Source organism: Echinops telfairi, unplaced genomic scaffold, assembly GCF_000313985.2.
Source record: "Echinops telfairi isolate 266 unplaced genomic scaffold, ASM31398v2 ScPeMD7_4;HRSCAF=17, whole genome shotgun sequence".
NCBI classification, from domain to species: domain Eukaryota; kingdom Metazoa; phylum Chordata; class Mammalia; order Afrosoricida; family Tenrecidae; genus Echinops; species Echinops telfairi.
The window spans coordinates 4,096,756-4,110,800 of record NW_022103900.1 but is presented as its reverse complement, the minus strand read 5'-3'; the positions used below and the strand labels follow the sequence as shown (position 1 = coordinate 4,110,800).

Below are 14,045 nucleotides of genomic sequence, written 5' to 3'. Positions count from 1 at the left end.
TAGAGCAAATACAAACTCGAGTCATATGGCAGTGATTGGAATGAAAACGGAACGTAGAGCGGCACAAGTGAAATTCCTTCTTACTAAGGGCCTTGAATTTTCATAGTCCAGCCCAGTATGAAATGTTGTACACAGCTTGACTGTGATGACATACCATGCCATTAGGCTGCCGAGAAATTATCATGGATGGGGTCAAAACTGAACTGAATTTAAAGGAACTGAAAGGCTAGTGGTTCTAACCTTCCAGCCACTTCCCAGGAGAAAGACGTGGCAGCCTACTTCCATAAAGCTTGCTGCCTTGGGAGCCCCGTGGGGCAGTTGTTCCCTGTGCTGAGCTATAGCTGTGAGTCAGAATGCACCCCATAGCTGGGTGTTTACTCCCCTTCAATACGCGCGTGCGCGTGCGCGCGCGTACACACACACACTCTGCTTTATTACTCTGCTTGATACAGAAGTCATTGAATATGATATGCAAATATTAGGTGAAAAATCTAATATGCGTATTTCCTGAGACCTAGATCAGTGGTTCTCAACCTTCCTAATGCCACGACCCTTTAACACAGTTCCTCATGTGGTGGTGATCCCCAACCACAACATTATTTTCGTTGCTACTTCATAACTGTCATTGTGCTACTGTTATGAATCATCATGTAAATAAATATCTGATATGCAGGATGTGTTTTCATTGTTACAAGTTGAACATAATTAAAGCGTAGTGATTACTCACAAAAACAATATGTAATTATATATTGTAAAATATTTATTTCTAATGACATATCAATGAAATTTCATCTTGAAGCATGGGTAACAGTCAACACGCCGGGTATTTGTCTGTGGGCGTATCTGCATATGGCGGACCCAGCTGGAGACGGATAGAGGAGCGGTGTCTCGGTCGGTTCTTAAGACCATTGGAAATAAGTGTTTTCCGATGGTCTTAGGTGACCCCTGTGAAAGCGTCATTTGACCCCCAAAGGGGTCACGACCCACAGGTTGAGAACTGCTGGCCTACACAGTCCCAGCTCTAGGACTGGTTAAGGAATCGATGAAACTACTACCGTGGAGATTTAAGATAAAGTACATGGGTTCCCTGTGAGTTAGAAGCTTGGTGACACCCTTCTAGAGACTGGTGAAATGTCGACACATTTCATGAAGCTCCCTGGTGTAGTAGGTTACGAGCTAGGCTGGGCTGCTAACTGCAAGGTTGGTAATTTGAAACTACCACCTACCCCCCCAGCCCCACCCCACCTCCCGGGAGGAAGAGGAGGCTATCTACTCCCATAAAGATTTACAGTCTCGGAAACCCACACAGTCAGTGTGTTATGAGTTAGCATGGACTCAATGGCAGTGAGTTTTTTATTTTTATAGATTTCATCGAGAGGAAATGAATAGAACGTGATTTCTAGTTTTCTCGGGTTAGGAAACAGCTCTATTAATCTTCTTTACATATCAAGAGCTTTTAGAAATCAATAATAAAAAGACCAAAAGTACCAAGAAAGGACGAAATGCAAATATAAGTATCCAAGTCACACACATGCACCAAATACAAATGGCCTTTGGCAAATGAAAAACGCCCACCCTCACTCAGAATACCATCACCAAGCTCACTGCCATGGACCGATGCTGACTCATCACGGCCTTCTGTGGGTTTCCGAAACCGTAACTGCTACAGGGGTAGGAAAGCCCAGTCTTTCTCCATGGAGCTGCTCGTGGTTTTGAACTGCCAACCTGTGGTTGCAACCCAACAAGTAACCACTCCATCACCAGGGCCCCTCTCCCTTAGAAAAGGAGGAATACAAATGATGAGTACGCTGAAATATCATTGATCATCTTTTTCCTGTTCATTTTGGTCCCAAGTTTACAGAGCAAGTTGGTCTTCCGCTCAGCAATTCATACACATTTTGTTTTGTGTTACTGATTGCAATCCCTGCGAGGTGACCACACGCTGTCTACCTTCTCCCTGTGTTGACTATTTCCTTTTGTCCATCTTTCCTGTCCTGCCATTGATCTTTCTCTCTGGGCAATTTCTGCCCTTTTACTCATTATTGCTAGTACGTACCTCCCTGGTGTTATTATTCACCCTACAGGCCTATTATCAGTTAGCTGGAAGCTGAGTCACAGAAGTGAGTTTAGATCCAAGTCTGAAGAGTGTCTAAGGGCCGTACTCATAGGGGTTCCACCAATATCTATCACACCCGTAAGCCTGATCTTTTTACGATTTAAGGTTTTGTTCCACATTCTCCTCCTCCTCTGTCCAGGGCCGCCTATGTGATCCCTTGCAGAACACGCAACAGTAGTAGCCGGGCACTATCTAGTACTTCTGGTCTCAGACTCTCAGTGTCATATGGCCCATTAGTTCTTCGAATGAATTGTTTCCACGCATCTTTGATTTCTTCAGTCTTCTTTCCTCCATATGGGGAGGTCCAGTTGCACCTTAGATTGCTGCTTGCAAGCTTCTGAGACCATTCACTGCTCACCAAAGTAGGATGTAGAACATTTTCTTTAAGGATTGCTATGTCAGTTGACCTCAATATCCTTCCAGACTATGGTCCTGAGACCCAGGCCCACTAACTAATTTCCTTGAAGTGTTTGATTATGGCTAGGAAGTTGATTTTTAACCCATTAGACTCACAAAATCACAACAAAACCCATTGATGTTTTCTTAGGAAAGTCGTTGGGCAGAGTCTGTCACATCAACAAGCATATGTATCCTTCGCTTCAACAACCCCACTTCTAGGAATTCATTCTACAAATGAGTCAGCATAGAAATATAATAACCTGCTGATGGGCTTATCCATTACAGATTACTTGGAATAGCAAAGAAATCAGAACACCCATCAATATGAGACTCTTTGATAGATGATGATAGATACATCTTGACACCTGAACAAAAGATAGCAAAAGCAAATAGTTGTATACAGGATTGAAGAAACGCTCTATGTACCCAGATGGAAAGATCCCTATGTTATCTTGCTCAGTGAGAAAATTAAAGTCTACAGTAGTGGGTGTTATATGAAATCCTAGGTGACCTTTCCGACTCAGAATGACCGTAAAGGACAGAGTAGAACCTGACCCCTTTGGGCTTTCTGGGACTTTAAATCTTTAGAGGAGTAGAGAGCCTCGTTTTTTTTTCCTGTGGAGCAACTGGTGGGTTGGAACAGCTGATTTTGTTGTCAGCAGCTCCAGTCATAGCCTGCTACCCGAGCAGGGCTCGCTGGGAGTCAGAATCCATTTGATGGCAGTGAGTTTGAGTTTGATAGTTGAAATCACAAGATGTTTACTGTGCTGTTAACCTTCGCATTTCATTCTGTTTTCTGTGTCAGTGCATTGTCATCAGTGGCGAAAGTGGTTCTGGGAAGACAGAAAGTGCCCACCTGATTGTTCAGCATTTGACATTCTTGGGAAAGGTATGGACTACCTGTGTGTGTTTTTTTTACATTGTCCCTAGAAGTTATTGCAGAATAGCTGACTATTTTAGAAATGACCCAAATAATATTTTGATTACAGGTTACATAAAACACTCCATCTTATTTGTGTCTGCTTTGATAGCTGTGGCTCGTAAGATGTCAGCATGCCTCCCTTCCTTCATGTAGTGAGGAAAATAATGCCAGCACAGACTTAGTAGTTGCTCAGCAATGAGATTTTCATGTTTTCAATATAATAAAGACATGGGGTCATTAAGCACCAAACATGTTAAATATTGGGGACAAGACCAAGGAGAACCACCAGGCTATTAAAAGGTTGGAAAGTAGAAATCTTGGAGCAAAAAAAGTGAGGGAAAATATTGTTTGGTGAAATGACATTGGAAGAATGACTTGAAAAATGGTCTCGTATCTCCTATTATGTATACACACATTCTCAGAATTAGTCTGTTATGTGACGATTGTCTCTGCTAGGTAAGTATTCGACTGTCAATGATAAAGGTGGCTGTTCAAAGCTACCCGGTCCTCCTTGGGAAAATCCACGAGGCTATCGGCTCCCTTAAAGAAAGCAGCCTCAGAAACACTATATAAGGTTCCCAGGATTTAAAATCAATGCCATGCCGTTGGGTTTAGCTATGAAGGAACTTGAAGATTTTTTTTTAACTGTTGAGTTTTCTTGAATATTATCATGAGTGACAGAGAAAAGATCTATCTCTGAACTCTCTAGGCCTTTTATCTGTCAAGGATTTTAAGTATGACTAGATTTTAAAACTGAAACCCAGGCAAATGACCTGATCTGATTAACATGCACTTGGGGAATTGCTCAAATGAGAAACGGATTTGGGTGGCTGGGGCTAATTACCCTAAACGGAGCTTGTCCCAAAAGGAGAATGAACTTGGGCCGGCAGGGAAGGGAGGGAGCCTGGTGAGTTTGCTGGCGTTGCTGCAAGTCCCTCTTGACTGTTTTCTGTTCAACACAGGCTAATAATCAAACCTTGAGAGAGAAAATTCTGCAAGTGAACTCGCTCGTGGAAGCCTTTGGGAATGCATGTACTGCCATCAATGACAACTCGAGTCGTTTTGGAAAGTACCTGGAAATGATGTTTACACCAACTGGAGCGGTGATGGGGGCAAGAATTTCTGAATACCTTCTTGAAAAATCCAGAGTTATCAAACAAGCAGTGTAGGTGCACTAGTTTGTCACTCTGATTTTCTCTGCAGGATAAACTAGGAGGGAGGCCTTGGGAAATTTAATAGCATCAACTCACCCATAGGCTCTGCCATGCTCTCCTGACCCTCTGCCTTCCACGGACCAGGAATTACCTGAGTGAAACACCAGTGATAGTTGTTGACCTAAAAGACGTGGAAGGGCTCATTGCAAAGGGCTGGAACAAGGGTGCAGTGGGACAGGTATATTTATTTCTCCCAAGTTAGTTATATTAAGTAGAACCAAACAACATTGCAGATACTTTAAAGTATCGTTAAATTCAAGCTCACTGCCACTGAATTGATATAAGTCCCTTAAAATTCATTTTGCATATTAAAAAACAGAACTGAGGGTATTCCATACATTAATCCCCCACCCCACCCCACCCTTAGATTGAGAGATGGGAGAATTACTCAGTTTTAAGAAGAGCAATATAATAGTGATTAAAAGCCTAGCCTTTGCTCTGGGTTTAAATAAATGTTAGCTTTCTCGTACATTGTGTGACCTTGGGCATGTCACTTAACCCATTTCTCACTTATGAAATGGATGAGCTAACAGTGTCTACTTGGTGGGTTTATAGTAAAGAGTAATACATTCAATTAAATAGACCTATTTAAAAGAATGCCTGTTATGGTATGTGCTATCAGTATGTTAGTTGTGAGGTTTCTCCTCCTCCTCCTCACTATTATTACTATCAAACACCAGAGGTCACAAGCATGACTCTCTTCATGCTGAATCCGGTCATTCCTATTGAATGCTCTCTGTATGCTAAGTGCTATGCTGTCCGCAAGGGTTGTCAGAATAAACAAAACAGACAAGGTTTCTGTATTCATGGAACTCAGAATGTGGAAGAAGGGGAGAAACGGGTCACAGATATTCAACAGATGTTTTGGGGTGACATTGAGTCCATTCACAGTGACCTTGTGTGCAATAGAATGACCCCAGGTTATCCGTACAAATTTCACTGTGTGTGAGCCCACTGTTGTAGGAGCAATCCAGTTCACGGAAGGTTTTCCTTTTATTTTTTCCCCCTTGTGCTAACCTTCTACTTACCAAGCACGACATCGTTTTCTGGGATTGTTCCCTCTTAAGAGCATGTTCCCGCATTCTCCCTGCGAAGAGAGATTTGTTCATTCCTTTGGCAGTCTGTGGAATATTTAATATTCTTCCCCATAGTTCAAATGCATCAATTCTTCCTTGGTCTTCTTTATTTATTGTTAAGCTTTTGTAAATGTATGAGGTGATTGACAATACCACGGATGTGGGTCATGTGTACTTCAGTGTGGCATTTTTGCTTTTTGAAAGAGGTCTTTTTCATCAGACTTGCCCGGTGTGATAATAGGTCATTTGATTTCTTAACTGCTGCTTCCATGGCTGCTGATTGTAGGTCCAAGTAAAATGAAGTCCTTGATAACATCAATACTCTCTCCACTTATCACTGTGTTGCTCATTGGTCCAGTTGTGAGGATTCCGTATTCCTTACGTTGAGGTGAAACATCTACTGAAGGCTATCGCTTGGGGCCTTGATCAACACGTACTTCAAATGCTCTTCACCTTCCTTGGCACATCGCAAGTTGTCGATTAGTGTCTCTCCAGCCCAGAAGTGTTGTTCTTCTTCATACAGTCTTGGATGACATAGATGCAAAACAGCTGTGATCAGGACTAGGAAGCAGTGTGAGGTGCTCCGAGGGTGCAGCAGGAGAAGGGAAGGGCACCTGGCCTAATGCAGGAAGAAAGACTCTTGGTGTCTGACATTTAATCTGAGACCCGAGAACAATGAGGCTTGAGCCAATGAGTTCAAAACAAGGCGGAAGAGGCTGAGAGCAGATCATGCAGGGGCCAGACTCGGGATTTTGAACCTTATTCTAGAGTATTAGGAAATTGGTTAAGACAATGAAACAATGGAGTCATGAAATCCAATTGGTCTTTGGAAATGGTCACTGATTTCCTAGGGAGAATGGGTTGGAAGAGATTGGGAGAGGAATTACTAACTGTGCTGAGACAATTAAGAGCTTGCTGCAAATCCCCACAAGGAGACTGCTGGCCGAGTCTATGGCCGTAGCAGTGGAAAGGGAGAAAAGTTGAGAAATCTGAGAGATAATGTCTAAGTACAGAATCAATAGAAGTTGTTAAAGGTTCAGAAAACACAAGCATCTTCCTTTATCATGTATTTGCTGTTCCTTCATAAAAGAGATGTCATAAAAATTAAACAAATGGACACTGGCAAATGACATCAATAACAACAGATAGAATAAGAGGGACTTAAGCTTCCCTGTGGCTTCTCAATGGAGCCTTGGCGACACTGTGGGTTATGCACTCGGCTGCTAACCACAGGGTCAGTTGTTCAAACTCACCAGCTCCTCCTCAGCAAGATGAGGCTGTCTGCTCTTTTAAAGCTTTACAGTCTTGGGAATCCCATAGAAGGTAAGTATGAGTCAGAACAAACTCAATGGCAGTGGGTTTACATTGGACTTAATGTCTTTCTCTAGGAGCTCTGGTGGCACCGGGGGTAGACCTGAGCCTGTGAACCAATGGAATCAATGTTAGGGCGGGGGTTTATGGCTTCTTAATGGATTGTTATGTGGTTCCTTGTTTCTTTATCCCAAATGGAGATGCTTTTAAAGCTTAGGGAGCTACCTCTGGCAGAATGGAAACTCATTCTCTGTGTTTAAATCTCTGAAGGCGTTGCACTGACCGCTATTAGCATATCCTGGTACCTTAGCCACCTCATGTGCGAAGTGGTCATAGAACGCTGACCACATCGGGTTGCTATGAGGATGAAATGAAATGCTGTTTTTATGGGTTCTGGAAGAGAGTATGAGGCTAAATCAACAAGTGTTGCTACTGGGGCTCCCGCTCGTACAGGCACGGGCTTAGTTGAAACAGTGTTTGAGCTTGTCTCTATAGACAAATTCTCTCAGTAGTACACCTGTCATAGTCTCACTATAGTGTCTTCAATTAAAAAAAAGGTTCAATCAAAAACAGTGGCTTTCAAGGGGATCTGCTAAGTCAATCAAATTCAAGTCGGAGAGGTCAGCTCCGAAGATTATGGTATTTTTGATCTTCCAAAGGGGCAATCAATAGATTTTCTGAAAGAACACTGGAAAATCATGGGAAAACTGTTTTAAGAAAATTGAAAACTGCACTGGTGAGAAAAAGATGAAGGAAATGGTGCCAATGATTTTTTCCCCATCACAACCCTGCACCTGCTCCTTTGTTGCGGGTGGCAAAGGGCTGTTCTAAGAGAATGTGTTCAGGAGGCCTTAACCCTGCCGCTCTCCAGCCCTGCTTTTGCCCCTTCAGACATCTTTTTGTCTTGCCAGCTCAAGGAACAACTCAAAGGAGCACTATTTGAATCCTCTGAGCATGCGGTACATCCAAGAGCCGAGGAACCTCTGGAAAAGGTGAAGCAGATGGAAGCCCTGCTTTCAGGAGTGTGGAGACCCAGACGGAGAAACAATAGCTTCAGCTGTCGGGATTTAAAATAAATAGAAAAATGAAGATTGCTATGATTTTATAACAATACCATTTGACTTCCCCTCCTCGAGCTCCCCAAACTCAAAAACCAAACTCACTCCCATTGAGTCGATTCCAATTCACAGTGACTCTATAGGACAGAGTGGGATTGCCCCTTGTGAGTTTCTAAGACTTAGCTGTTTATGGGAGTAGAAAGTCTCATCCAGCTCCCAAGGATGACTGGTGGTTTCGAACTGCTGGCCTTGCCGTTAACAGCCCAACACATAACCATTATGCTACCAGAGCACCTTGTACCTAGATACTAAATCATAATTCTTATTAGCATTATTAATAAAGAATGCTTTTAAGTCTAGCCCTGGTGAGGTTTAATAGGTTGAGGGCACTGAATGAGGAGACGATGGGACTTGTGGAAGTTATCCGTCTGTCCCCGTACTCTTCCGGACTCTGCCCCCTGCTGGGCACATCTGCTTGGGATGATGTTTGAAATAGTGGAGACCTCGATTGTGAGACAGAGCCTATTCTTTTATCGGCTCTGTGACTGGTGAACTAGTCACATCCTCTCTGGGGCGTCAGGAAAATAGAGAGTTTGGGATCTCCCAAGTCAGTCTTCGCCATCTCTGAAGCTCCACTGGCTACCCACAGAATCTCCGTGGCACAGGGACATGGGGCGCAGACTGGGATAGAGGGCTCTCAGAACCTGCCTCACGTTAGTCATCACCTGTCAACATTTCATTCTCCAAAGCGCCCTGTGCTTAAAATGGATGCTCTCAATCATCAGCTTTACGACAGTCACCGTACTGCTCGTGCCACTCTCCCTAGGATGGAACTGGGGCGTCACACATGCAATTGTCTGGCAATGCAGATTGGCTACAGAGTAGTCTTTCACACGGGACGGAAATCGTATAACTTAACTTGAAGCAGAGAATCCTAGAATATATTCTGAACAATGTCCTGCCTTGTTTTTGTTTCTGTGCCCCCCAGGGGAGAGAAAAATTTTCACATTTTTTACTATATCTATGCTGGTCTTTATCACCAAAAGAAACTTTCTGATTTTGGACTTCCTGAGGAAAAACCTAGGTAAGTGTCAGAGTTTCCGTTGTTCATTATGAATGAGTGTCGGCATCAGTCGCAGCTGATAGTGTAGGAGATGATACATGGAGATAAATGCTGTTCCTCAATGGAAGCCCTACACCCAAACCAACTCACTGTCCCCGAGTCCATGCTGACTCGGAGCGGCCCTCCAGGACAGGGTAGCACTGACCCTGTGAGTTTCTGAGACTGTCACTGTTCACGGGAGCAGAAAGCTCCATCGTTCACTGAAATGAAAGCCCTTCGTCTGACAGAAATGTCCAGGAAGAGGTGGCAGGAACTCCATTCCACTCTTTATATTTTCTCTGCAAAGTTCAAAACCCAGCTGCAGCCATTGCGCTCAGACTTGCAAACAGTTCAGTGCTTGCCTGCTACCCAAAAGGCGAGGTTTGAGCCCACCCAGCGGTACCTTGGGGGGATGGTTGGAAAACCAGTTTTACTCTTTCTCTCTCTCTCTCTCTTACACACACACACACACACACACACACACACACACACACACGCTGGTTCCCTGGGAACACACTGGACTTGATGACAACTGGTTTGGTTTGGGGTTTCATGAGTCTAGTGGGCAAATTGCCCGGTAAAGAGTAGCTCAAACACTTGCGGTGTCCCTTTCCAAGCCAGTGGTGACTGGTCATTCTCTAATTCACGTAGGTATATAGCCGATGAAACCGGAAAGGTGATACATGACATCATTTCTAAGGAGTCTAATCGAAGACAATTTGAGGCCATTCAACATTGCTTCCGGATTATAGGGTTCACTGACAAGGTAAGGAACTGTCGAGAAGAAAAAGTGTTCATGTTCTTGGATGACTGTGAGTGGAGTCAGGGATGTTCTAGTTGGGGGAGGGGAGGGCACTTGCTTTTTGAATGTCTCACTTGTCATATTCTAAGTCCTGTGCTAGGAGAGACAAGACCACCACTCCCCTTCAAATCTGATCTATGGAGACACATTTATTAAGTGTTAGATAGGACAAAGGCAAATCATCCAGATAAGGGAGCCCGTTCCGCACAAGGCATAATGGTATCCAAGGACTGAGAGTACCTCAGCCACTGAAGGTGACCTGGAGGACAAAGGAGGCCAGCACAAAATCCTGACTGGTCACAGATCAATGCGTCAGAGTTGTAGGCTGCACTGGAGAAGCGGGGCCAGGACAACAATTAGGAAACATGTACTACTGCAGATGGAAGAGTTTGCAATTTAACTATGGAATGGTATATTGTCTGGATTAGCTCCTGATAAAATGGTCTGGAAAAAAAGAAAACCTTAGAAGATTGGTTCAGGGCCCTCCAACCAATGTAGACATCGTATGACTCATGACTGCTCAGACCCAGGTACCCCAATTCCACCAAAGGCACATGCAGGCAGGTCCGTAAGGTCTAGTGAGTGCCCCTCACTAGCCTGGTAGTGGGAGTATCCATTTCCAAGCACACACTGACTGAGGGCAAAACTTTTCACACTGCCAGTCCAAAGAAAGCAGACTCACTGCCAATCAAGCTGGTGCAAACTCATAGCAACCCTATAGGCCAGGGTAGACTGTCCCTAGGAATTTACAGAACTGTAACTCTTTACTGGAGTAGCAAACCCTGTCTGTTTCCCAAGAAGCAGTTGGTGGTTTCGAACTGCTGATCTTGCAATTAGCAGCCCAACTTAATCATCACTAGACCACTAGGGCTTCTACAGTGGTCAGAAAAAACTCAGTGGAGGTTGAATCTGTGTAGAGACTCAAAAATGGATGTACAGTTCTCACTGTAAATCGTAGGCTTCCATAAATTTAGTGCTCAGAACCTCAGCTCGCATATGCTATCCCCAGAACTGTCCCAGGACCCGAGACAATCTCCTCCACCTGAGAGTGTTGGAAGTGCAGGCTCACAGGCCCAGCCAAGAAAGACGCAATCAGAATCTGCGGTTTCACGAGATACCCAAGTGGGCTTTAAACAAGAGAAACACACACACACACACACACACAAAACAAAACAAGAGAAACACTGTTGGAAGAACCATGTCTCTATGCATGGTTCCCATTGTCCCCAATTCCCTGCAGCAGTATTAACAGACACTCAAACAATAGTGCCCTTTGCTGAGTTGGGGTGGATCCGATCATTTAAGTGAATTGTGTCATAGGAGTACAGGGGTGTGTAGGTTATGCCCAAGCCATAGAAATATATTTGTGTAAGTAGCACGTTGTTCACCAAGAGAAGTTCATTTAAACCCTGCCAGCTTTCTCGCAGCCACTTCCATCTCCATGCGACAGAGTCGTGCATTATTACCTATAGCTCTAAGTGCTGTACTACTCTTATCACACAAGATACAGACTGTCTCTATTAAATATATGCGATAGGTGACAGAAAATATTTATAACCCTCAGCTCAAATATTATTCTGTGATGATACCTTTATGTCATAGCTTCTGGGCTTCATGCCATCAATTTTGCAAAATATATGGATTCTTCTGCTTTTTCAACAAAAGAGGTGAATGATTAGGAGGTAGGTGAGAGTGTAAAGTCTCCAGGGATTGGATTATGAGACATTCCAGGGACCCGCGGACAGCCCTTCTTGATAAAGGATTGCTTCTGTAATCCACGAGCTCGGCCAGCCCTGACTTCCCAGGCCTGGTTGATTTCAGTCATAAAAACACCTTCCTTTTTTCCAGCCAGGTGCTCATTTTTTTTGTCAGCCTCCCACAGACTTTAAACTGACAGACGGTGGAAAATCCCAAACGACAGATTAAAAATAAAATTATATTCCCTTTGCTTCTTACAGGAGAGCAATTAAACCGGCTCTGGTTTTGTTAGAGGACCTTTATAGTTATTAATTATAGAGTTGGTTTCTATCAAAGACACATCACCACAAGAGGCCAAGCATGATGGAGCTGGCAGCGGAGCCATTTTAAGGCACCGAGATCTTGCTACCATGTTTGGAAGATGTTAACTCGAAAGGACACATAAACAAGAGAGAAGTCAATCCCTGGGGTCAAAACTGTTTTGCTTCCCTCGAGTACAAAGATGTGCGATAGGATGTGGAAGAGAGGGATCCTAGCTCAAACAGAAGGGATGTGCTGTATTTTTATGCAAGTAACATATGAGTTCTATGTTTGTGGGGGGAAATGCCAGCCCCCCGCCACTAATCACGGGTTCGCTAGGTGCAATGGTACGGTTGAGACATGTAAAGATTATAGTAAAGTCATAGAGAGCATGAGAGATAGAAGAGAGATTGAAATAATGGAGTCAGACACATTTCATGGTAGCATGCTCACCTCAAGGCAGCACAGCTTTAGGGGAGAAACAGTGGAAAAGATAGATTACCACAGGAAAATGTACTTTGACTACATCTCCAACAACCAGAGTGGCGGCCTTCCTACCGTGGAACACTGGCCATCCAGAGTCCCTCCGTACCAGTCAGGGAGTAAGTCCCAGTTCTGTTTTCCTTAGTGCTGGTACCCTACATTTCCCCCTTCTGCATTACATTTAAGATCTAATCGTGTCACAGAGGCAACATGATCTCTCTTCTATCTCTCATACTCTCTATGACTTTACTATCATCTTTATATATCTCAACCGTACAATTGCGCTTAACGAACCCGCGATTAGTGGTGGGGGGCTGGCATTTCCCCCCACATATGTTTACCCAGGAAGTCTTTTTATAAACATACTATGCTGTTTTAAAAGACATCAACATGTAAAAATAATTGACATAGTGGCCATTTGGAAGCTGTCTCCGAGAGGAGGGCGCTGGTAAACAAATGTAGAAGGCGTCTGTTGTTTGTTTAAAAATACAGTAACGGTTCCTTTCTAGGAAAAGGAAAGGTACTGCAAGTAATGAAGCAGATGTTATGTGTTTTGGGGTTACAAACTGAAAACAGAAGAAACTAAATATACAAGGCAGGCGCAATAAGTTAATGGAAAAATTCCATGATCTTTTAGTTCCATGTTTTCCATGACTTTTTTATGCTTGTAATATGTATTTATTCATTTCAGAAAACTCATTATACTTTGTGTATATTTTGCTCTGTTGTGTTTATTTATTTATTTTTCAAAATGATTTTATTGGGAGCCGATGCAGATATCATATCGTTCCATAGTTCAATCACATCAAGCAGTATTGTGCGTTTGCTACCGCAATTAGTTTCCAAACATTCTTTTCCTTCTTGAACTCTTTGACGTCAGCTCCCTTTTAACCTCCCCACCCCATGCCTTTCCATGGGTTTTTTGAAGCCCCATTCTATATCCTTGAAGTAAGCCCTCCCTAACCTCTGGGGGGAAAGTACAGTAGAAATAAATAAATGAATGTATGGATGAATATGCGTATATAAAGAAAGAAATGTAAAAGATAGTTAACGGTCTTAATTTGTACTTAATGTGGGGTGTTATATGAATAATATACCTCCCCCCTGCTCCCTATTAATTCACATTGCAAATAAACCAATTTATGTCAGTTAGCAACCTTGTGGGAGAAAGACGAGGCTGTCTCCTCCCAACAGAGAGGTACAGTCTTGGAACCCACAGGGGCAGTTCTACCCTGTCCTGTAGGGTCACAATGAATCAGAACTGACTTGAGAACAGTGGTTTGGGTTTGCTTGTGAGCAGCCTTGGAAATGGAAGGTAGGCATTGGAATTAGTTCACTGACCCTCAATTCTATGGTTATATGTCTATAAACAACCTGCTTACTGAATGAATACAGCAGTTCACTTCATGCTTATAGGCTCAAAGTAATTTGCCTGAACTTCTTTCTACTATCTTTTTTATCAAAGACACAGCATCAGAAGAGTCAATACATGGTGGAAATGGCAGTAGAGTCATTTGAAAACACTTCATTCTTTCCTAAGTGTGTGTGTGTGTGTGTGTGTGTG

The 14,045-nt window shown here is 43.3% G+C and overlaps 1 protein-coding gene across 1 annotated transcript in view; it reads left to right on the top strand.

The window, feature by feature from the left end:
- Nucleotides 1-14,045, top strand: part of LOC101639637 (myosin-IIIb) — a 315,696-nt gene that overhangs the window by 244,609 nt on the left and 57,042 nt on the right. Inside the window, exons 13-16 of the mRNA XM_045299040.1 lie at nucleotides 3,321-3,404; nucleotides 4,400-4,602; nucleotides 9,085-9,180; nucleotides 9,850-9,964. Coding sequence (XP_045154975.1) covers nucleotides 3,321-3,404; nucleotides 4,400-4,602; nucleotides 9,085-9,180; nucleotides 9,850-9,964 — 498 coding nt within the window. The remainder of the gene's footprint in view (nucleotides 1-3,320; nucleotides 3,405-4,399; nucleotides 4,603-9,084; nucleotides 9,181-9,849; nucleotides 9,965-14,045) is intronic.